General features: G+C 37.6%; 1 protein-coding gene across 3 annotated transcripts in view; it reads right to left on the bottom strand.

Moving 5' to 3' along the window:
* Nucleotides 1-25,136, bottom strand: part of LOC145324857 (uncharacterized) — a 114,088-nt gene that overhangs the window by 31,657 nt on the left and 57,295 nt on the right. For all 3 annotated transcript variants that reach the window (XM_080167548.1, XM_080167549.1, XM_080167550.1), the window contains 6 exons: nt 22,239-22,290; nt 21,883-21,936; nt 20,477-20,531; nt 20,053-20,106; nt 5,005-5,061; nt 3,277-3,325 (listed from right to left, as the gene is read on the bottom strand). In XM_080167548.1, the coding sequence (XP_080023674.1) occupies nt 3,277-3,325; nt 5,005-5,061; nt 20,053-20,106; nt 20,477-20,531; nt 21,883-21,936; nt 22,239-22,290 (321 nt within the window). The remainder of the gene's footprint in view (nt 1-3,276; nt 3,326-5,004; nt 5,062-20,052; nt 20,107-20,476; nt 20,532-21,882; nt 21,937-22,238; nt 22,291-25,136) is intronic.

Raw genomic sequence — 25,136 nt, 5'->3', positions numbered from 1 at the left:
AAACATAGACATCAAATAGAATTATATAGTTTTATACAGTCTTGTAAAACTTTTGGAAGATTTCATTTTTTCTTGTATTTAAAAACTTACTAATTTCTAATTTAAGTTAAGATTAGTTTATTTAGCCTTTTGAAGTATATCATTTGGATCTTAAACAAGGATAATAAAATCTATTAATATTGAAGTGGTAAAAAAGTCAAGAATGGATTATCGGACAATATGAGTTACAGATTTGATGATAAATTAGAAGAAAATATATGTATTTTATACCAGAACTAGCGGCTGCGCCCCTAGCATCTAAGGGATCTCTATACAAAGTGACATTGAAGGGAAGAAAAATAGCCTAAAACCATACCCAGACTTTTCTTTTATAAAAATGAAACAGCCTAAAACCAACCAAGGAAATATAAGAAGCTTCACTGTAAAGGAGGACCAGGTCGGTTCAGAGGTTAGCGAGATCTTTCACTACAGACAAAAAAAGCTTACTACTTTATATAATAGGATGACAGACCGACGGATCAATCGACTGCTGATTAGTATATGGAATCGTTATAAAAATTTAAGTTCTAAAAATTAAGCAAGGTTGAAAATTTATAGGATGCTTCTATCATATCATTTGTGTTAAACCTATATGTTAGTTTATATGATGGACATATAAGTAAAGCAAAAGCTGGCCTTAAAAATGGTTGATTTATAATGCTTTTTGTAAAAAGAATAATAATATAGAAGGAATGCATTATGAATATGATATAAAGTGCAGTAAATCTATTTCTCCCATACAAATATCATAAAAGACTAGGCACGGCACACGTTTTCTCAAAAGAATATGAACAAAATTGTATATCAGAAATTTGAGTATATCTTGGTTTGGTTAAAGAATGATTTATACTAGGGAAATTGGTCTATTTGGTGCACTAGTCCTTAAAGTTTTATAATAACATTTTCTTATTCGTAGCTCATCAACTTTTGGAACTTTTGTGAATTTTGATTAGTTTGTACAGTACGTTAAATTTCAAGCCGTTTCAACCACTTTTTGTTTTATCACTTAAGAGCACTTGAGTGAAAATTGTTGAAAAGGATTATAGGACGAATTGAGAATGAAACCCTTAGTTTTTATAATACATACATATATTGCCTGTACAAAGACATTAATTTGATAAAGTAGCCCGTATTAAATTATGTGGAGTTTTTCTCAAGCCCATCAAAGTTCACATGGGTTCATATTTTTGACTGCCAGAAGAGCAAAAATATTTTTTTCAGAAACAAGATTTGTTCCTGGTTTGTGAATATTACTGAAACCTTATACACACAAGGTTTGCATTTTCATAGAATATTTATTATATAGAATCCTGGATATGTAATATTTACATACAATAGAGAGAGAAGGGTTAAATAACTGTGGACACTGTGCCTATTTTCTATTGAGTCTCTGAATATCAGCCAACAGCATCGGGAATATTAACACAGCATGTAGCAACAAAAGAGCAGAAAACATTTTGCTAGCATACGAAAAAGCTCCACAACACTAGATCCAGGTAGTTGTATGGATTATACATCTATACAAAGACAATAAAGTATTGAACAGATTCCAGGTAAAACATTTCTCCAACAATCTGGACGCCCAAAGTCCTTATCAGCCATAGATATGGATCTTGCCGTTTATGGTTTATGTTTTTAAAGTATAGTAATTTGCAGGGAGGGAGGGGACTTGGGCGGTATATTACATTACAGTAGTCCCAAAGGTTTTTGAATAACATTTTCTTATTCGTTGACTTAACAACTTTGGGGACTTTTAACGAATTTTGATTGGTTGGTTTATTAAATTTAATGTACAAACTTTTCAACAACTTATTATAATTTTCAGATGTGGTAATTTTGTATATCATCATTAGGGATTACTAACGAACGTATTTTTGCATTCAATACTGGTTTACTTGTCATTCTATTAAATTTTATTCTGTATGATTTTTTAAGTGCATAAAGAAAAAACACACATTGAAAGAAAAGCACTTAGGGAAGGAACATATTTTCATAAGAAAAAAGTGAAAAATTTATTTTTCAACAGCAAAGCTATTCTATAACTAATTTATATATCATATATGTGTCTTTTTAAGACTTATTTAACTTACTTTCTATAAGCCTAAACAGGCTTTCATACCAAAAAGTCAAAATTAGTGATTCATTGACACTTTCATACAACGTTTTGTATTTTTTTGTTATGTTTTGAATTTATATTTTTCCAATGAAAGCACTAAAATTCAGCTTATGCATGATATGTACATAAATATAATCCAACTCTCCATTAAGCCATACAAATAGAATACAAAATTTATCTAGCTCTAATCAGGGATAAGACAATGGCTGATTTATTTCATGTATATCCGAAATAAACTCTTTTCTAATTATACCTTAATCGGTCAATGTAACTTTTTTTTAGGCCAGAAATCCATTGGATGATTTGGAAATAGTCCCTTTCGTAACATCACCCCTTGGGGCGATTCATCGTATTTTTAAAATTTTTAGGTTAGGTTAGGTTATGTTGGGTTAAGTGATTGCCTCACAGGGTTAGGTAATTTGCCCCGCAGGGGCTAGAAATAGGAGAAAAGCTACTGTGAAAATACGAAGAATCGCCCCATAATGTGCGATGTTACGAAAGGGACTATATCCGATGATTTAACATGAGTGACAATTTTTTTTTTACGGAGAGTTTAAATGAATCCAATTTAAATATGCCAAAAAATGTGTAAATTCCATTTGAATACAGAAACAATTCCCAACACAATTTGTCTATTCTGTCTAATCCAATATTCAGGATTTAAAAACTTTATCATAGCCTGTTTTACTGCTATATACCAGATGCATGAAATCCTATTCTATGAATTAGTAATTGCGTTCATCGAAAGGTTTTAATCCTATAACCGTAGAAGGGGGGGGGGGGGGGGGTGTTATATTCCTTTATACTACCTTTCCAAGTTTTTTTTTGAGATTTAATTCCTTGCGTGAAAAATTTGAGTAAGTGCTAAAGATACATCCATCCGGGCGGCAACATTAACAATATACAATTCAGGTTAGAAATCCTGGCACATTTTTTTTCATTCCCTTAAATAAGAAAAAAACCAAGTATGTACCAATCATCTTCACAGATGATATGTTTGTTTACTAAAGCCATTTTTGGACCTATAGAAGGTTGTTTATAGGTATACCTGGCATCAGAAGTCTTAAAAAAAGCTTTTGATTTTTAGCTAAACCTGTAAATTCCATATATTTATTTGTTACCTGTTGAGAGTTTGCTGTGTCCCAGGCCAAGCTAGAGCCACTTGAAGCCCTTAAATATATAGATAGGTTAAAGATATTGATATCTTTAAAAACTAGAGCTTATAAGCTTTCCAATTTGTATAACTTTGACAATGAATAGATGAATTGAATAGCTATTCTTATATATGAATCCTTATATAAAAGTAACAGTATGTCTGTGTGTATGGAAGAATCTCGCTGAACCGATATGATTCTCCTTAAAACAGTAGCTTTTCATATTGGATCATAATTATTCAGGACGGGGGTACCACCACCCTCCCAAGAGAAATCGCCCTTGAAAATTATCCCAATTTTTTTACTTTTTGTATCAACAATTCTACAATATATCCCCAATCTTAGAGTCCTAAAAGGCGTAGCCGCTAGTTGATAGATAAATAGATTGATAAGATAGATAGTTGATCTTTACTATTCCTGCCACTTCTAATTTAAATTGTTTTGGTTGGAAATTTTTGTTTTGTCTTAAAGAAGAAAAACATATTTAATATTAATGCTGAAAATATTTACGTTTTCTGTTACTTTGGAAGGGGACTTTTCTGCATCCCTCCTTTACATTATCAGTAACGCCACTTCGGTGCTTTTTCTCAAAGTGCCTGTCGCGTACTGAACCCCCCTCCCAATTAAAAAATATATTTAGAATAAGGGAGAACAGTTTTTTTTCAAACCAAACCCCTACGAGAGCCCTAACCCTGTAGGGCTACCAGGTACACAATACGACCTAACTTATCTTAACCTAAAACTAACCACCCCCCCCCCCATATTTTCAATGGGCAGGGGAATTCTGTTGAAACTTCTCTATGTCTTGGGCAGCAAGAGATGGGAAATATGCATGTCAGTTATTCTGGTCCTTAAGGCTTTATAAACATAATCGCTTATTCGTTGTCTAAACAACTTTAGAGTTGTAAAACTTTTAGTGTTCAAACTTTTCAACCTATATTTTTTTAACCTTACTGGAAGTGTACATTATTTTCAAATGTCTTATCCCTTCAGAAAATAAGACATTTTGTCTTTACCTATTTTTTCTTCTTGCTGTGCTATTTATGCCCTTGTCTTCGTTTAATGCTTTTTTTTATAACTAGCGGCTTTGCCTCTAGCCTCTAGGGGCTTTTCCCAAGAGGTTTGATTAAACCAATTTTTCGTAATTTAGACCCCACTATTTTAATATTAGTTTTTAAAAGAAAATTTTTTTTTTTGGGGGGGGTATTTCTTATTTTTTGGTGTTGGGGGTGTCCCACCCCCCCAAAAAATAGTTATAAACCTTCCCGGGACCTATGAAAAGCTACCCTGTAAAGGAGAACCCGATCGGATTAGTGGTTAGCGAGATCCTTCGCTACAAACAAACAAACAGACAGACATATTATTATAGATATTAGCCAAATGCACTTAGAGAGAAAAAATATTTATAAGAATGAAAAATTCTGGTGTAAATGAGAAAAATATGTTTTGTGTAGTGAAAAATCATGTTTCCGTCAAAGATTATTCTCATAACTTTCTTCTTTCACCTTCTTTCTTTCTATCTAAAATCATATTTTTATGTTTTCTATATGCACTTTTTTGCACGGCTTACGGTAATCTTCTGCGAAATTTGAAAACAATTGAACAATTAACCAACATGCCTAAATTAACGATAAGGATTCCAATAAGGATGAACGATAAAGAAAAGCTTCGCTTAAAAAAAAACTATTCTATTACCTGGTTTTAAGCTGTTTTCTGGTTGGACTTTCATTGTTCAGATTATCATTTCTGGACCTAAAGACAAAATAATTCAATTAATAAAGATTCAAGTACTTTAAAATGAAATTAGCTTAAGAAAAAGATATGGCTAAATAGGAAGGGGAAAGGTGGAGTAATAATAAATTATAATGGTCCCGAAGCTTTTTAATACTTAAAAACTTTGAAAACTTTGATTAATTATTGATTTTATATAATACCTCTGTGTCCAAACATTCCCACCAATAATCTCTTTGAAAGTGTACATTAATTTAACGTCCATTTTCTTATCCCTTAAGATCCATCGGCTTGATACATTTTTCATACATTTTTAAATTTCAAGTGTAAATAAAGCCTACATTATTTTTACGGTCAACAGTTTCTACGCTGTTTCTCATAGTTTTAAACTGGTTTTATATTCGTAAAAAAAAACTGGATATAATACAATGCTAGACATATTTTTTTTCTCGTATGGACGAGAACCGGTGCCAATCCAATGTAAATTAATCGGTTTCGAATGAATAGGAGAAAATAGAATTATTATATAAGTAATGACATATTTATATACATTATTCTAAGACTCTAGAAGATACAAAAATATTAAGATTATGAAAACGGATTTTCAGCTTTAATATTTTGATTATAGTTAATCTGTTTTTCAATATCATCAAAGTTTAGAGTGCATGACATGAGAGCTATTTATATAATACTAACGGCTTCGTCCCATGAGAGAAGAAAAAAAGGAAAGTTGCACCACATGTTATGATGTAGATTTTTAAAAAAAATTGGGGGGAGGTTTTCTTTTTGGAAGGTGGTCCACACTATTATCTAAATTCCCTATAGAGAAGAGCCGAATTGATTAGGCGGTTACCAAGAATTTAAGACAGACAGATAGACATACCGATGGACAGACATAGTTCGGGTATAGTCCCTTTCTTAACATCGCACCTTATGATTCTTCGTATTTTTCACAATAGCTTTTCTCCTATTTCTAGCCTCTGCAGCGGACTCTAACCCTGCGGGGCCAATTACCTAACCCTGTGGGGCAATCACCTAACCCAATATAAACTAACCTCACCTAAAATAACCTATAAAAAGCCATTTTACAAATACGACGAATCGCCCCTTATGGGGGCGATGTTACGAAAGGGACTATTCCCCATAATTCTTCTAGATCAGCACTTGAAGTCCAAAAAATTAAACGACGCGCTGTAATAGCAATAACTAAATTGAAGAAATACACCTACAGTTTACTCAGCTCAAGCATTTCTATGTTGTTAAACAAGTATGACAACAACCATATAATCAGACAAATATTTTGATGCTAAATTTAAATTTTTAAGTCTAAAGAAAATTGTCCGTAAATTTGTTGCAAAATTGCTTAAATACTGCTAATGGCCTTTACACTTACACTTTAAGGAGATGATTATACATTATAGTCCTAGAAATGAACATTCCAAAAATCAGATGATTAAATCATGAAATGATTACATCATAATTAGATCCTTTGCATGCACGGACGTCCAGACATAACCTAAATCTATAAGAGCTTCGCTGTTTAAAAATATAGAAAGTTAACAAAGTAGATTAACTTATATGTGTTGATTTAAAATTCCTCTTGATCGAATATGAAATACAATATTAAAATATGCACTTAAATCTTAAATCTAGGTTAAGTTGAATGCGAAGCTTTCCTACTTGTCTATTCGTTCGTCTACTTTTTATGCTGTGCATCTGAAATAGAAGCAGTAGGAAATATTTTTACCGTCTTAGGTAATAGACGCGACAATGGACTGAGATTTAAACTCATCACATACCCGACGACGGTTGGCTGCGCTGTTGTTATGGCTAAAGTAACGAGTTGCGTATGATTTGTTGAGCTTAGTTTTCTAAATGTTTTCATTCTTGATCAATGCATTACCTCAGAAAGAAAGTTTGGATATTTTTATTATAGAGTAAAGGAATAGTTTCAGAAAGAATATTAAGCTAGTGTGGTATCCGCCTAGGTTAAATGGCAGACACCAGAGTTCAAATGACTACGGCAGTGCGAACAGACGTGGACACATATATTATAGAGAAGCTACGCTTCTCTAGCAATCACTAAATAATAAACAGAGTCTATTCAGTTGTTCCTTTATTCAGGGTCTAAGGTTTACTAAAGTTATATACAACAAACAATAAATACACAGATAGGAATAAGTAATCATAAACAGAATCAATATAATACATATACAATAGTCAGTTTGGGCAATAATGATCCCCCATCCCTGGAAAGGGTGGGGGGGAATTAACAATACAGCTTAACCATAATAAGGCTGTCAGAATCTATCATTAATTTTAGGTATAGGGAGGGGGTTGGCAGACCCCTTCCCCAGGACTCGGGGGAGGGCCCTCGGCCCTTCCCCGAACCCAGGTCAGGGTTGCCATAGGCATGGCTCACGGTTGCCGAATACCACAACTCTCCCCTCGGAAGGCTGGGAGGGGGTTTCCCTGCCAGACTTCCGACAGTGGTTGAGGCCTTCGGCCCGCTCCTTAGGGCTAATTTATATACAAGCGATAACGATTCAATGGAATCCTAGTGGTGATTTTCAGGGCTGATGGGCCCCAACGTGGGATAGAAGGTAGAGGCTGGCTTCTGTTGGACACGTAGCTCGGCGCCAGCAGGTGTCAGGTTGGCGTGGGGCACAGCCGCTGCGGGGCCGGTCAGTAACGGGGCATTCTGGTTGTTGTTGGCAGCGGCTGGGGCACTGGCTACCAGGTTGACCGTCTGGGCGACAGCCTGGCCTCCCGAGGGGCCGCGGGGCTTTCCAGATTGTGGCCCAGGCCTGCCTGGTTGGTCATTCCCACTATCGGCTGATTGCATGGACACCATTTCCTCGGCTGCTTCCCGGCCGATAGGAATGGCATCCCAGTCTACTGAAAAGTCCCGGGACTTGGCATGGGTGAGCCTGGCTCTGGCCAAGGCCTTGCGATACAAGGTTGGGTGGTACAGGAATACTTGTGACATCGCGTTCATGGCAGCCCGTACACCTCCTTGTGCGGCTGCCAGGGAAATGATGGTTAAGTCTCCCAGCAGCTTGAGGATCAACAACAGCAGACACAGTATGGCTGCGCCATCTCCCCACTCGTGAATAGCCTGTCTGAACCCAGCCCAGACATCCAGGGTTGCTTCTCCTTCCTCCGCCAGTCGGTCAATATCGTAGGACACGATCCCATGGTCTCCGGTGGCTGAACAGCTACCTTGCTGGACGCATGAGCCATACGACAGGCCGGTCAGCATGGCGGCCTTATACGCTGGGAACGCTAGCAGCTGCTGCCAGTCGTTCAGCTCAGCCTGCGAATACAATCCTCCCGAACTGAAGTCATCCAAGGGCTCGGTCAGCAGCTGCTTGGGTGTATCCAGCGGGGGCGGCCTCTTCTTAGGTGCGGGGGTTAGCTCTATCCATCCTTCCTCAGCGTGTACAGTTAGGGGGTAGGTGGAGGAGCAGGGAATTTTGGTGGCGTGGCCGCTATACACCTTTGTCACGGCATCTACAAATCCTGTGGGCTCCACCGGCACCTTGTCCCAACATTCATTGCTCTCCCTGACCACATACTTATTGCGTTGGCAGGTAAGCTGGAGCAATACATCTCCCCTCAACACAGAGAACGTGCTCCCCTGGACACGCACCGGATGGGCCGGGTCTAGCTGCTGGAGCTTCCAGCAATTGGCCGCTACTTCTTCTGCTGCGGTGCTTCTCATTCGAGTTTCCAGGGTAAATCCGATGTAACCTGCATGTATCTGGGCCTGCAGGGGGACATCCACGTCCCTGGCCGATACTCTGGGCAGCGCTGCCGCGGCCGGGTCGGCTGCCACGAACAATGCTGGGTGGTTGGTGGCATGGGCCTCAAAGTCGCAGTTCACTATTGAGGTGGGGGTAGTCATGTTGATGAAGAATTGGGCTTGATGGTCAACCAGAAACGCATCCATCACCAGGCTGGGCTGGAGGCTGCGGATCAGCCTCAAGGGGCAATCTCTCCCCAGGTGGTCCCACACGAAGGTGGCCTCTCCAGTGATGCAGGACAGCTCGGAATGGGGACACTCTAGGGTCAGGTGGTCAGACTGGGACTCCACCCGTCCATTCTCGACTACATAGGTCTCTTCCTTGACCAGCAGCCATCGCTCCTGGAGCACTAATTCATTGCGGTACAGCTGGCCCTCGAAATGGACGTCCTCCCCTTCACAACCCACCCCCTCGGGGCTGTTGACCAAGGCGCCCACCATATCGAGGGTGAAGAACAGGGGGTGGTTCAGCTGAAACGTCAATGGCTGGGTCTTGCCTGGCAGAGTGTAGACTCGGTTCCTGGCCAGGTCTCGGCACGTTTCTGGATCAATCTTGGTTGGCCGCATGAGGGTGGGGACCGAGGTCACCTTGAGGTGGCCCCATACTCCACACCTAAATGTCCACTGGGACACTGTGAGTTGACAGCTATATCCCGTGGTTTCCCTAATCTTGACTTGCTGCAGGACATGTATCTCATGGCCCAAGGGCACCTCCTGGTGTAGTGGCTCCTTGCTACACATCTGCTCCTTGTTGTAGGCGGTGACATGGGTGGGGTTGGCACAGTCCCACCCTACCAGGACATAGCTAGTTGTAGGCCACACAGCTGCGAGCAGTAGGCCCCACAGGACCATCCACCAGTGTGAGAATCTACCAGACAGCCATCGACCTCGCGCACGCATCTGGGGATCCTCGGCTCGGGCCACGGCTGCTTCTGGGGGCTGGACACTGCTAGGCTGCTCCTGGCTAGATATAAATTTCCATTGAGCGTTATCTTTGGGTGCCCGGGGCATCCCGATACCCTCCCCAATGACAGACTGACAGGCGACTGGCGCCTGCCTGGGTGTCGGCTCCCCTAGCCCCAAGGGGTCCCTTCCCTTGTCCATGGCATGCCCAGTGGCATGGGGCTGGAGTGCGTGTGGCACAGGCTCGCCCTGTATTACATCCCTCCCCTGCCCTAGGAACTCAGGTGCATGTGGCACAGGCAAGTCCTTATAATCCCAAATCTCAATCTCCCCAGCCTCTGGTGCGGGAGGCACAGGCAAGGCTGGAGGGTTACAATACTTTGGATACAATACATTTGTCAAATTTAACTTATCCTGGCTCAGTTGAGAATGGTGGACAGCTGGGTTCCCTCTGCTGGCAGGGGGCGCTGGATGGTGTATGGCTGGGCTCTCCCTGCTGGCTGGTGGCGCTGGCTGATGGATAGCTGGACCCTCCCTGCTGGCTGGTGGCGCTGGCTGACTGGGGGTGACGGATGTCACCCCTCCCTCTGGGGCTGCTGGCTCGTTCCAGGATCCAGGTATCTCGGTGGCGGCGACGGTTGTCGTCCCAGGCACCAGTGTGGGGGCGCTGGATAGCACCCCCCAGTCATCGCAGGTGGCGGCGGCGGTTGCCGCCCCAGACATCAGCTTGGGGGTGCGGGGGCGCACCTCTCGTCCTTCCCAGGTGGCGGCGCCAGATTGCGCCCCATACATCGACTCCGATGCGCTGGCTAGCGCCTCTTGCCTCTCTCGCTCAGCGGCAGCCAGGGCCTCCCCGTACACTGTCTCGGTGGTGCTGGGTAGCGCCCCTCCACTCTTGCTGGGTAGACTCGGTCTGGCAGGCCCCATCATGTTGAGGCTGAAGGGTTGAGGCCTCAGGACTTCTGGCTCTGCAATGTTGGTGGGCTGCACGAACTCCGGTGGAAGTGGTTGAGGCTGAAGCCCAGGCCAACCCGATTGGGTTCAGCCGCTCCTCCCAGCACGTTGATCCTAGCTGGGATGGTTCCAAACTGCGGCATTCCTTCGGCTTGGCCCGTTGCATTGGGGGCGGCTGCTTGCTGGAGTGTTGCTGGGGGCGCGCTCCCTTCCATGTTGGCTACTCTGCTGGGCTTTCCTGAGGGAGCGCCCTTGTCAGCGACGCGTCTCCGGCCGGCTACCTGGTCCCAGTCAGCCTTGCACTCGGCTGCCGTATGGCCTGCGTAATGGCAACGTTCACATTTGGCAGGTTCGGTCACGGCGTGGCTGGGTGCGTCTCTCTTCTAGGCTGACCTCCATAGGCGTAGGACAATCTCTGACTCGGTGGCTTTTCCCATGGCAGCGATAGCAGCGGCCTGGAATCTTGTCATCTGGGGCGACCTTCCCCATCTGGTGGAGACCCGGAGCCAAGGCGCCAATCTCCATTGGCTCCGACTCATCATATTGGGGCAACTGGACGCTGGCCGATCCCGTGAGCCCGTCGGTGGCGTCCACTAGGCACACACCCTCCTTCAGCTGCTTGGTGATCATGGTCACGGTAAACATGGCTCGCCTCGTGTACTCAGGTACCGAGGCGATCTCATGACCCATCATTTCACGTTTCACATTAGCGTTACGAATGCCCTGATTTAATTCGTCTATCAATAACTCAAGGTCCTCGTGGCTATAGGCCTCCCTATACAATGCACACTTTGTGGATATGTATGCTTGTATAGGTTCTGTCGAGTGCTGCCTATAATCTCTGAAGGCTTGCTTCAGGGTCTGAGATTCATAGGCTGGAGGAAATAACATTTCACACTCGGCCTTGACTTGTTCAGATGTCAAGGCTTGGCCTGCCTCGCCAAACAGATGAGAGGCCATCTCCGCCGCTTGCCCCGCCAGGGATAGTAAAAGGGCGTTGCGGCGATTCAGTGTGTCATGGGGGGGCACACGGTAAGCCGCCCATGACATTTCTAATCTCCGGATGTGGGAATTCCAGGATTGCTTGGGCGGTCCTCGGTACTCCGGCAGGTTACTCAGCATCAGCTTGCGGTACTCGGCTGGAGCCGGCTGGGGATCGTCCTGGAGCCATCCTTGGAGCTGGTTGCCTCCTTGCGCTTGTGGCTGCTCTATCGGGTCAAAGGTTCAGCGGCGAGACACGAAGTTTTAAGTCAATACTATGAGTGGTTTACACTTGGGGCTTTCTAGCCTAGCAGCCAACACTGTTTATCACTAGGTTGGTAGTTTAACTACAAAGATTTAAATTAGGTGTACCTAGAGTACTTGTCACTAACTTCTGAGTTGTAGAGTAGGCTGGTAGGTGTAGATAGTTGTTGAGAATCTGAACTGCTGCCAGGAACTGATTTGGTTTTCCTTATCACACTATAGATAGGAGGGAGGAGCTTGCAAGTCTTTTTTTCTAAAAATATCTCTGTTGGATGCTATGGAGTAGCTCCGCTCCTGTGTGTGTGTGTGTGTGCGTGAAATCTCCTTTCCTTGCAACGCGCCTACGCGCCGTCAGATTTGCGCACACAGGTAAAACGCGCACCTATCCCTCAATCTGCTCTCTCATTGGTCCGCTTTGTCTTATTCGTCCGTTGAATTTTTTGTGCGTCCCAAGCTCTGCTGCGCGACCCGTAAATGGCGCTCTGTTCTCCCGGTCGCTATCTCCACACCGTGGGCGGACTTATTCAAGTGTGGGTAGGAGGGGGAGTGCGTGAGGGGACGGGGTAAAACCGTCCGTTCCCCCCTATGGGGAGGGGGGTGCTGTAGGTTTGAAGTAACTGGGTGGTGAGGTAATTGTGCCTTTTCCTTAATCCTGAGCTTATTGTTATGTCACCTCAATTGTATTTGCTTCAATTTATGGTGGGCCCCTCCCCTTCCGTTGGGATAAGGGGTGTATTTGTTGTGCTGAAGGCTTGGGGGTCAGATTGTTTATCAATGCATTGTTATATTACATCTAGGTTCTATTTTTGGCTTTATCACAATACACAACAAATTTGCTTACCAAGCCTGTTCTATTTTTGGCTTTATCACAATACACAACAAATTTGTTTACCAAGCCTTGCCCATAAATCTATTGTTCAGCTTTCACACTAGGGTGGTAATCCCTAAAATGTGATATAATATCTGTTTTTCTAGATGGGTGGCTGCGCTGTAGCCTCTCAGGATACTTGGAGTTAACGTAGTTTTTCTTCTGCTTGGTACACTACACTCGTATTTTCGCTCACAGCTCGCAGCTATTTGGCTTGTTTCAGCCTGTCAGCGGCAGGGAATGTCCCGTCCTGCAGCGCCGTGTATCCGAATCCGGCTGGTGGCGGCAGGGAATGTCCCTTCCTGCAGCGCCGCTGGTTCGGATCCTGCTATCTCTTGCAGTAAATGTTGGCCTATTTTCAGCCGTTTGCACTTATTTGGCCTGTTTCAGCCCGTCCGCAGGCCTGTTTCAGCCCTTGAGCGCTCAATCCTCCGTTAGATGTTGGCGCTTCTCGCGGTTCTCCGTCAAGTTTCGCTGCTCTCCGCAGTCTCTCGTCCGATTTCGCTACTCTCCGCAGCTCGGGTTCCGCCACACTTAGTGGTCTTTCGCTAGGTTTCGCTTCCACAACTGCCGGATACAGAGTTAGACCTTGCTATCCAGGGTGGGTAATTCAGGTTGCTTGTGTCAGTTTTGCCAGTTTCACTGCTGGGAGTACCTTAGCCTCAGCTGCGCGTCTGCTCTACACTTGTGGTTTGCCGTAATCTCACACAGCTGTCACCAAAAGTTGTGGTATCCGCCTAGGTTAAATGGCAGACACCAGAGTTCAAATGAGAGTTCAGAGTTAAACTAGTGAACCTTACAAAATTAATTCTATTTAAGTAAAAAAAATGTATTATCTAGCGATTTTTTAAGTTACTATATCATAAACTAGTGGCTTCGCCCTATCCTCTAAGGGGCTTTGCCACAAAAGGTAATTAAAAAAATATAATTAAAAAAAAATTAAGTACTACTGGTGCTGCCCGTAGTTTATGTGGACCAACTTCCCAAAAACCATAAACAAAAAAATAGGTGGTGGGGGATTTTTTTGTTTTTTTTGGGGGTTGGGGGTGTCCCACCCCCCCAAAAAATAGCTTAAAACCACCACAGGACCAATAGGTATATACAATGAAGAGTAGAATCCGATCGGTTCAGGGGTTACCGAGATCTTAAGGAACGGACGGACGGACGGACAGACAGACATCAAGCTACTTTTTATTATAGAAATGGCGGATGGCAAAAATCACAAGAGAACAATATAAGATCAATATTTCAAATGAACGAATTGACCAAGAATTTAAGAAATAACAAGGGTAATGACAACCCATTTTGACGACAATTTTTCTCTGCATAATAACCATAATATATTCTACATCCCTTCACATTACGACATTTTAAAACTGAATTGTATAAAATTGGAATTTCAAATATACTGTAGATATACTAATGTTTATACCGTATAAAATGGGCCCAAAGCAATATATTTATATTAAATATATAAGGTATAGATATAAAACCAAGATCCAGTGCAGTGTTGAGGACTTTTTCATCTGCTAGCAAATTACTTTCTGCTCTTTTGTATCGACTTGGCTGTTATAATATTTCCTACGCTTTTGGGTTATATTCAAAGAACAGTTAAAAGTCGGCACAGGGTGGGGACATTTTTTTAACCCCTTCCCCTTCTATTGTTTTACTTTTTGATATACTAGCGGCTTCGCCCCTAGCCTCTAGGGGCTTCGCCCTATATAGTTTTGGGAAGTCAACCCTCCTTAATAGAAATATTCAAAAAATTATTCTTTGTTTAATTACTCTGTGGTAAAATTAAACCCAGGTTGTGCCTTTAAGCACAAAAATTTTAATTTGTACAAATTAAACCCAGGTTGTTTGCCGTATACACAAAAATTTCAATTCGTAAAAATCAGACCTAGGTTGTTCCGATGTTCGCATACACAAAAATTAAAATAAAAAAAAAATATTTTGATTTTTTTTTTTTGGGGGGGGGGATTCATGGGGGCTTCGCCCCATGTTGCAGTGGGGTTCCCCCACCCCAATTACTGGTTTTTGTTTTTAAAAAATTTAAAAAAAAAATTTTGGAAGTGGGGATTTTTTTATTTTTTGGGGGGTTGGGGTGTCCCACCCCCCAAGAAAATAGCTTAAAACCACCAGAGGACCAGTAGGTATATTCCCAGAAGGGTAGAGCCCAATTTGATCAGCAGTTACTGAGATTTTACAAAAAAAAATGTAAAAAAATTTTTGGGGGGTTGTTTATTTTTTATTTTTTGGGGGGTTGGGGTGTCCCACCCCCCAAGAAAATAGCTTAAAACCACCAGAGGACCAGTAGGTATATTCCCAGAAGGGTAGAGCCCAATTTGATCAGCAGTTACTGAGATTTTACAAAAAAAAATGTAAAAAAATTTTTGGGGGGTTGTTTATTTTTTATTTTTGGGGGGTTGGGGGTGTCCCACCCCCCAAGAAAATAGCCTAAAACCACCACAGGACCAGTAGGTATATTCCCTGAAGAGTAGAATCCGATCGGTTCAGTGGTTACCGAGATCTTAAGGGACAGACAGACAGACGGACAGACAGACGGACAGACGGACAGACATCAAGCTACTTTGTATTATAGATTTATTTTACATTGGGCATGAATTTCTGATAAAAATTAAACAAATATAATTATGTCCAAAAGCAAAATCCAGTTCAGTTAGAAGTTTTCAAACTGAACTAGTAATAAGGTATAGCCATCAAGCAGAAAAAAACTAAAATAATATATGGGGGGCAGATAAAAAGGTTGTCTTTGCACGAAGCATTGCCGCCTAAATTCGCGAGAAAAAAAATAGTTGGAATTTCCAAATAATTTTCGAATTAATTCAGGAATCAACCCAATCTTTCCCGATTTTGTATTAATTTTATGGAACATGATTCCAGTTACGTCATATTTTTCTTCCCCGAAAAAGGGAAGGGGGGAAGAAAAAAAGAGATAGGAGAAAAGGGGGTTTTCCCCATCTCTTTTGAAGAGATTTTCTTCCCCCCTTCCCTTTTTCGGGAAAGAAAAATATGACGTAACTGTAATCATGTTCCATCAAAATTAATACAAAATCGGGAAAGATTGGGTTGCGTCTTAATTCAGTTGTTGGTTAAAACTGAAAAAACACGAAGACATGTATGCTACAGTACTTGGCTATTAAGACAAAAATTGTATGCGGACAAACTCTAATTATTTATATAGTAGCTGTGCTTCCAAAAGAGATTTTATTACTTTGCTAGAAATCAAAAGGTTATGTGGTAAGAAAAGTCAATTCTATAGATTTTTCCTTAACTCTGTCATTTATCATATTTTGTGTGGATAATTATAGGGATATAAAGAGATAACACTGTGGGCTAGAATTGAATCAAGACAAAAGTAAGTGCCGAGCCCTGGGACCTATGTATGGTGAAAATAGACATAAAACCATGATTATTCCAGGTAAATTCAAAATATTTCAGCAGGGGCTTTTTGAGAAAATTAGATTTCAATTTTCACCCCCTAGGAGTTGCCGCATAATCATGACAAGAAAAGCAAATATTATTTATTTTAAATTTTGAACAACTTTGCTTTTATGAACTCCTTCTTAAAACCTCTCTATATATGATTTATTTTAGGCTGAATTTTCGTGACCTTTGCAAAGGGAGTGATAAAAATGGCCATTTATTAACTCCCTTCAGGAGTGGTTTTATGAAGAACTTTATAAAAGCAAAGTTGTTCAAAATTTAAAATAAATAATATTTGTTTTTCTTGTCATTATTATGCGGCAACTCCTAGGGGGTGAAAATTGAACTTGAAATTTTCAAATCTAATTTTCTCAAAAAGCCCCCGCTGAAATATTTTGGTTTTACCTGGAATAATCATGGTTTTATGTCTATTTTCACCATACTTAGGTCCCAGGGCTCGGCACTTACTTTTGTCTTGATTCAATTCTAGACCACAGTGATAAGACAATGACCGATGAATTGATGTACATCCCCAAAATTAACCTTCTGTATATTACATTTTTGATTAAAACGTTTGGACACTAAACTTAATTTTAAAAAAAATAAAAATTCATCAAAGTCTTTCTTTTTGTGTAGGGTTTTGCTTCTTTATAAACTTAGGGCCAGGAATATGAATAGTAAAATGAACGATTACGCATAAAAGTAGCGCAGCGGTTGGAATAGAACCTGAGGTGGATTCTTAAAAAAACTCTTTCTGGCTCACTGGCTCACTAAAAAAATTTGTGAAAAATTCTCCATAATTGCATAAAAAATCTATAACAAATTTTAAAAATCAAAATGGGTTACTAACATAAGATTTTTATGCGAATTTGGAGGATTTTTCACAAAAATTTTTAGCGAGCCTCACTGATTTTAGTGAGCCATAAGTTTTTTTTAAGAATCCACATCAGCTTGTCCTGCAAGCTACTAAACTAATTGGCATTTACCCACATAAAACAAATGAAGTTTGAAAAAGAAAGAATACATATTTTTGATGCTTAAGTTAAGTTAGGCAAAACAAATAAGATCCCCGCAGGGATTGTACTTTGTAGGGATAGGGTACAGCAATTTCAATATTTCTGCATAGGCCACAAAATGGGATGGTTTATGAACTTATTAAGCCCGAGACCCTTCATATAAAAAATCTAAACACAAAGGATCTAAAACTGAAATTTAGTCCACATTACTCAATGAATATTAGACAACTGAAATAAATATTTTCTTACTTCGCCACTAGCCCTTTGGAGAGGTCAGAAATAGCCTTAAACCATCCAAAGACATGTGTTAAGCTTTAGTAGTGAACAACAAATTTAAAATAGCATTTTCATATATTCAGAAGTCTTATCCCATGATATTTGTGTACAAAAATAAGACAGTTATAGATTTAGTTTTGGCAGACGTATAATAAAACAAATTTGCAAAAAGCGCCAGAGAGAAAGATAGAGAAATAAAATAGATAGGTAGATAGGAAATAAGAGAGAGAGTAAAATAATGACATGAAAAGGAATATAGATTCTGAAAAAACTAAATCGCCAAAAATATTACAAATATGTCGATTGATAAGTATTATAAATTGATTAATAAAAAATAACATGTTTTGTTTACAGGTAATGTCATTAAATCATTAAATATATATGCACCAGATATCTAAAGGGATTAGACAATGGCTCATAAATTGATACACACAAATATCCCTTCTGTAGATTACATATAGTGGTTTAAATGTTTTGACACTCAACTTAATGAACCAACCAATCAAAAATCTATGAAAGTTCCCAAAGTTGTTTTGCCAACAAATAAGAAAACATTATCATAAAACTTTGAGGACTAGTGTAATAAACAGTCCAATGTGGCCTCCCTCCCTGTTAAAATTCAGTATCCTGCACGGTGTTTTACTAGGGGGTGCAGAAACTTTAGGAAGTTAAAAAAAATGGGAAGGTCGTTCTTTCTAGAAAATCTTGTTTTATGGGGGTTTAGACCCTCCCTTCTGAACGTAAATAATTAAAAAGTTTCATCAAATATTAACACTTTTAATTTTCATATTCCTTAACCCAATTCCATCTCCCTTGATAATAAAATAAATTGTCAATATTTTGGTGCTGTCATTTTTCTGTCTACTTTTGTATGGAGGGATAAACAACAAATTTTTTATCTTATTTATTTTTAGTAGTGCAGCTACCCTATGGTCTTCTTTAATTTAAAATTTCCGCTCGTCCGTCTGCCTGTCTGTCATACGTTAGAAAAGGCATAGAGAAAACGGCATTTTTGGTGAGGATTTCTTATAAAAAAGAACATCCAATATATAATTGACCTAGTCCGTTCGACTGTCGTTCATGCTCCAAAAGTTTTAAAAAATAATTTTGTTTCTATTCCTACATATGTATTGTTTATGACCACCGAACAATTGCTTTATAACTCACTCTGTCTGTTTTAAAATCACCTTATTTATGCTTTGCTACTTATGGATGTTGTCATCCTTATTATATTACCTTTATTAGATTACTGCATGAATTTTGCTTTTTTGCAACAAAATACAAATTTTATTCACCATTTCAATTGAAAATACTAATAATGCAATTATTATAATTAAACTATTTTTAAACAATAAAAAATATAACAGTTTTAATGATTATAAAAAAAGCAAGAAAATTATCCTTAAACAGTTTCTATTTAATCTAAAAATACAAAATAATCCAATCCAAAACTAATAATGATAAAGTTAGATTTTAAAAAGCATTTGTAAATGGATGTTTAATTATAAATAAAAAGAAAAATTTTCAGAAAATAAGACTATGAACGATAAATTTATTTACAATACACAAAGTTAACCAATATTATAAGTGGTTGAAATGTTTAGTTACCTAACTCAGTGAACCAATCAAAAAAAAACTCAATTAAAGTCACCAAAGTTGTTAAGCCAACAAATATGAAAACATAATTATTGTAATTAACAACCCAATATCCCTTCTCTTCCTGTTAGCTCTTCATAAAATGTTTTATCCATAATTCTAGAACCTATAGAGTAGTTATGCTCCTACTAAATAAAACTTACCATTCAGTGATATTGGAAGTTTATCCATAATTGTTTATCCATAATTCCAAAACCTATAGAGTAGCTATGCTCCTACTAAAGGAAACTTACCCTTCAGTGATATTGGAAGTTTATCCATAATTCCAAAACCTATAGAGTAGCTATGCTCCTACTAAATAAAACTTACCCTTCAGTGATATTGGAAGTTTATCCATAATTCCAAAACCTATAGAGTAGCTATGCTCCTACTAAATAAAACTTACCCTTCAGTGATATTGAAAGTGTATCCATAATTCCAAAACCTATAGATTAGCTAAGCTCCTACTGAAGAAAACTTACCCTTCAGTGATATTGGAAGTTTATCCATAATTCTAAAACCTATAGAGTAGCTATGCTCCTACTAAAGAAAACTTACCCTTAATTGATATTGGAAGTTTATCCATAATTACAAACCCTATAGAGTAGCTATACTCCTACTAAAGGAAACTCACCCCTCAGTGATATTGGAAGTTTATCCATAATTCCAAAACCTATAAAGTAGCTCTTCTCCTACTAAATAAAACTTACCCTTTTAGTGAAATTGGAAGTTTATCCATTATTCCAAAACCTATAGAGTAGCTATGCTCCTACTAAAGAAAACTTACCATTCAGTGATATTGTAAGTTTATCCATAATTCCAAAACCTATAAAGTAGCTATGCTCCTACTAAAGAAAACTTACCCTTCAGTGATATTGGAAGTTTGAGATGGTGAATAATTTAGGCCGGAATTCCATCTAGGATAAGAAAAATAATATTCAACAAAATATGGAAAAAACGTTCTTTTGTGAACAAAAACATTTTTTCCTCATTTTTCTATCCTTTTTTAAAAGTAACAATATGCTACGCCCCTAGAGGCCTTTAGAGGCACTAGAGGATGGGGAAGTTCCATAACTCAAATTTTTAGGAGGAGGAAATTTTTTCTAGAGGCGATTTCTTTTAGAAGGGAATGTGGTACCCTCCCCAAAATAGTTATAAACCTTTCCAGGACCTATAAGAAGCTACCCTGTAAGGAGAACCCGATCAGTTCAGCAGATAGCGAAATGCTTCGGTACAAATTAGACAGACAAACATCCTGTTTCTTTATTATTAAGATATAAACTCTACCTGTTATATGTTAGATTTCCGTTCTCTTCTATGTTGGAATTGTTTGATACACATTCTTAAAAAAACATTAACAAAATCAATACAGTGTGTTTTTATTTAAAGGAACCATGACTTAGGAAGTTTTATATCATAAAAAATAATTCAAGTTTTCAACAAATTATGCCTTAAAAAAGATTTTTCTACTAGATGTTTTTAATGTTTCAGGACTATTGTTTAACTTTTATTACAAACAGTTTGACTAAAGAGGAGCATTCGACAAACAATTGCAAGTCTTTATTTAACGAATGGCTATTAATTGAATTAATTTGCTTTATTGTGCAGAGCTGATATTAATATTAAACATTATAGAATAACTTCAATTTTTCTGGTAAAAAAAAATCGACTACCCTTTTCTTGGACATTTTTTACGTTAAACACGAACTTTGTCTGAAAGTCTTAACTTTACAGGATAATGAGCTACGCCTTATGTGTGATAGAAACATTATTGGTATCAATATTTACTTTAGATTTTGTTTTTTTATTGTCAAGGTCTTCTTAATTTCTATAATTCACTAGCTGGTACGCCCCTGGCCTTAAAACTTAAAATAAGCCACCAAAGAATATAGAATACAATTACAAGTTGATATCAATTGAGGTTGCTAACACAAAACTCATTTATTGGTCATTTCGCTCATTAAATATAAATTAAATATAAATATAAAAATATATATTGTAAAATTATGTCTAATAAATAAATAGAAAAATTAGTCAAGTAAGAGAAATTATTTGTAAAAACAATAAAAAAAGTGTCATGGTTCATAAATTATACCAGAAAAATGGCGTAAAAAGCTAACTTCAAGAAATTGAGTGTTTATACATTGATGTAAAGACTTTTTGTTGCAACCCAAAATATGGCAAAAATTATGGATATGTTGCTAAAAGATACTTTCCAGTGTGGTTTATCCACTGGAAAGAACCGGTTTTCAGCCGTTTTGAAAATCACGAATAGCAACGTATTTGCAAACAATTTTCCACGAATATTAAAATAAAATCATAAAATTAATACTAGTTTTGCTAGTTCAGTCATTCGGCCCCTCGCACCCAACAAAACTGTTTTTAATCTTATAAGTTTTCTTTTTGATATCCGCATAAAGCTGTCCATAACGATACGATAATTAACTTTTATGATTATAATGTATATTAGTTTATGATGTGAATGCAAAAGATTATCATATTATTAAAAACCTAAATTTATAATAAATTGTATTTTTTTGTTAGTATGGGTTTGGGATTGTTTTGCTGCAATTAAAGCAAAAATATTTTTTTCCCTAATGGCTACTTTCATAACCAGACATTTACAGTATTGTCAAAACAGATTTTTTCCACTCTTAGGTTTGTCCAGGAAGCTATTCAATAACTAAACTGACCTTTTTTAATTTTTGGAGAATTTGTAACCTCTTCTTCATACATTGATATGCAACCTAAAATAAAGGGAGAATTTTTAAATTATATCAAAATATTAGGATAAGGGGGGAATGGTTGACTAAGATTGACTAGTTACTTTTAGGGAAACCGGGAAAAATAAGTAAGGTTTGTTAAAAAATAGCCCCTGCGAGGAGCTCTATCCCTGCGGGGCATATTTTCTAACCATATGGGGCAATCATTAACATTTACTTAACCTAACCTAACCTAAAATAACCTTTTAAAAGCTAGTGTGAAAATACGACGAAACCCGCAACTTAGTTTTCTTTCCATGACCCACAGCTTTATTAAATATTGTTACCTTCATGTTCCCATTCTAAATCAACAGAAACCACTGAACCCGCCTTTGATTCCTAAAAAAATAATAATTTCTTTTTTATTTTTCACGAAGCTGTGTTTAATTTACTTCTTTATTTTTAGTCAGTTCTATTTTAAAAAGTTGTTTTTTGAATCTAAAATAAAAATTTTAATATATTTTATTCTTTTTAAGGACGCTATCAAATTATGATTTTGTTTATAATTTTACTATAATAAAAAGTAGTCTATTATGTATCCGACTGAATATAAAAATCTTGGTAACCGCTGGACCGAAAAGGTTCTCCTTTAAAGGAATTATCGATTCTAATAATCATCATAAAGCTTTAGGCTCGATTTTTTTTGTGTTAGCACCACGCTCCTAAAAAGGGAAAAGATATGTCTGGAAAAAAAAAAAATGTATATGTTGATTTTAAAAGCAAGTACTAAAGTGGGTGGATAGCTCCAATTCTAGTAGTTATTTATCGCACCGTAGACAGCTTTCCGCAAATATCAAAATGAAAAATTTTAAGAATAAATCAGTTTTATTAGACCCGAGTTTTCGAAGGCCCGTGCTCACAAAACGGGTTTTTATTTCAATATTCATGGAAAATTGTCTTTAATACGATGCTCTGCATGATTTTTCAGTATGCTAAGAACTGGATTTAATCCAACGGATATCAATCAGTTTCAAAGCCATACTGGAAAGTGGTTTAAATCACGTTTGTTTTCAAATTGATTTAAGTTCTGGTTCAATTTGAATTCAAAATGAAACACAATAAGCCAACTATGCTTAATAACTTTTAACAAGGAAGAAGCATATCATAGCTAAATCTAAATCAATTTTAATTTTAACATTTTAAACATGAATACTGACTTAAAATTCAAGTAAGTCTTATAATTTATAAAAGTTTGTTTAATAAACTAGCTTAAATCTATCCTAGGACCTATGTCAAAATTTCCTTATCATTAGGTACAGAAAAAAAACTTTCTTTTTTAGAATATACTAGCTGCGCCCCTAGAGACTTAGTATTGGTTGGGTTAGGGAAGAGAAGAAAAATAGCCTTAAACCATTTCAAGACTTAAATAAAAAAAATAAAAGATCCTAAAACCTTCCCGGAACCCTAACATTTAGTAATTATTGAAATCTTAAGCTTTAGACAAAACAACCTGACTACTTTACATATATAAAAGGATTATTTTTGTCATATCTATTTTCTCTACTATTCGCCAGAATTGTCTTTGATTATTACACAAGCCAAAAATACAAACCACAGAGTAGCTTGGGCTTCTAATAACTTTGAATTTAATTTGAGTAATTTCATTTCCTAATTTATAAATGCGCGATAGAGACACATTATGTGGAAAAGTTTTGTATAGCTATTGGATTAACATAAGTATTGCATACGTCGATAATAAGTCAGCTAAGACCACTTTTTATTTTCTTATAAACGACATAAATCATTAAAAATTCATGTTTTTTTCTATTATTTTGAGTATGATTTCCCTAAATCTCTAAGAAGTAAGTTTATTAGCAGTTTATTAGCAGTTAAGTAAATTAAATCTTAAAACTATCAAAGCATTATTAACAGACTAACTTACAAGTAAATTATATACTGATCATTGTTATAGGAAAAAAAAATGTAGACGCCTTTCTTAAATAGCAGCCGACATATTTACGTTAACCCGTTTCTAGCGAACATTTCAGATCATACAGTAGCTTCGCTACTGAAAAGCAAAATAATTCAATAATGATTTGTACATAAAAGCTAGTAAGAAAACTTAACAAAGACAATGGAATCAAGAATGAAGTATAGCCAACAAAATAAAATAATTCTGGATAATATGATTTATCTTTTTCTCTATTTTATTGCAATATCTATTTTTCTTTATCTTTCTATCTCTTTTATTTGATTCAGGAATAAGGAATAACCAACAAGCAAAACAATACTCTCTATTTTCTCTCTCCTTCTCTATTTTATTGTAATATCTATTTATCTCCTCTTTATCTCTCTTTCTAACTTTTATATCTATCTATTTATATATATATTTTCTATAATGATTTGTATATAAATGCAAGTAGGAAAACTAAACAAAGGCAATTGAATCAGGAATAAGGTATAACCAACAAAATAATTCTTTCTATTTTTCTCTCTCTTTCTCTATTTATTGTAATTTCTATTTTTTCTCTTTATTTCTCTCCTTTTTATCTCTTTTAATTCTATTTATCTATATATTTTCTATAATGATTTGTATATAAAAGCTAGTAAGAAAACTAAACAAAGGCAATTGAATCAGGAATAAGATATAAACAACATGAAATGTGATACAAAAACGTTTTCAAGGTCAAAGGTAAAAAAGATCGAAAAAACATTTAAATTATTAAAATATCAACAATAAAACCTCTAAAGTTTTAGGGACTTGGAGTTTAATCTGACCTGCAAACATTTTTTAAAATTATTTTGCCATTGGGTGTACCATATTCCCTGGAAAGGCAATGGAAATGCATTGACTGAAAGGCCTAACAAGCCTTTTTCTTCACTTTCCAACCAATTTCTATCCTCTAGGACATGGAAGGGAATGAGAAAATATAGGTATATGGTTAGATAAGACTATGAGCGATAAATTGATGTAGATTCTCAATTATGATACTAAAAAAATACCTCTTCTATAGATTAAATGGTTGGAACATTTAATCACTTAACTTAATGAATCAACTAACCAAAATCCAAAAGTTTTCAAATTTGTTAAGCCAACGAATAAGAAAATGTTATCATAAAACTTTATGGACTAGTGTAAATGATATTACAGGATTCTGAAGAAATTGCCCTTCAACTTTTTAGGTAGTCAAGAATATCAATATGTTTTTTGGTAACTAAAACTTTTATAATAAAAATGCTGGTTG

Source organism: Acartia tonsa, chromosome 7 (genome assembly GCF_053477335.1).
Source record: "Acartia tonsa isolate MP-2025a chromosome 7, ASM5347733v1, whole genome shotgun sequence".
Classification (NCBI taxonomy): domain Eukaryota; kingdom Metazoa; phylum Arthropoda; class Copepoda; order Calanoida; family Acartiidae; genus Acartia; species Acartia tonsa.
This window is presented reverse-complemented; position numbering and strand designations above follow the sequence as displayed.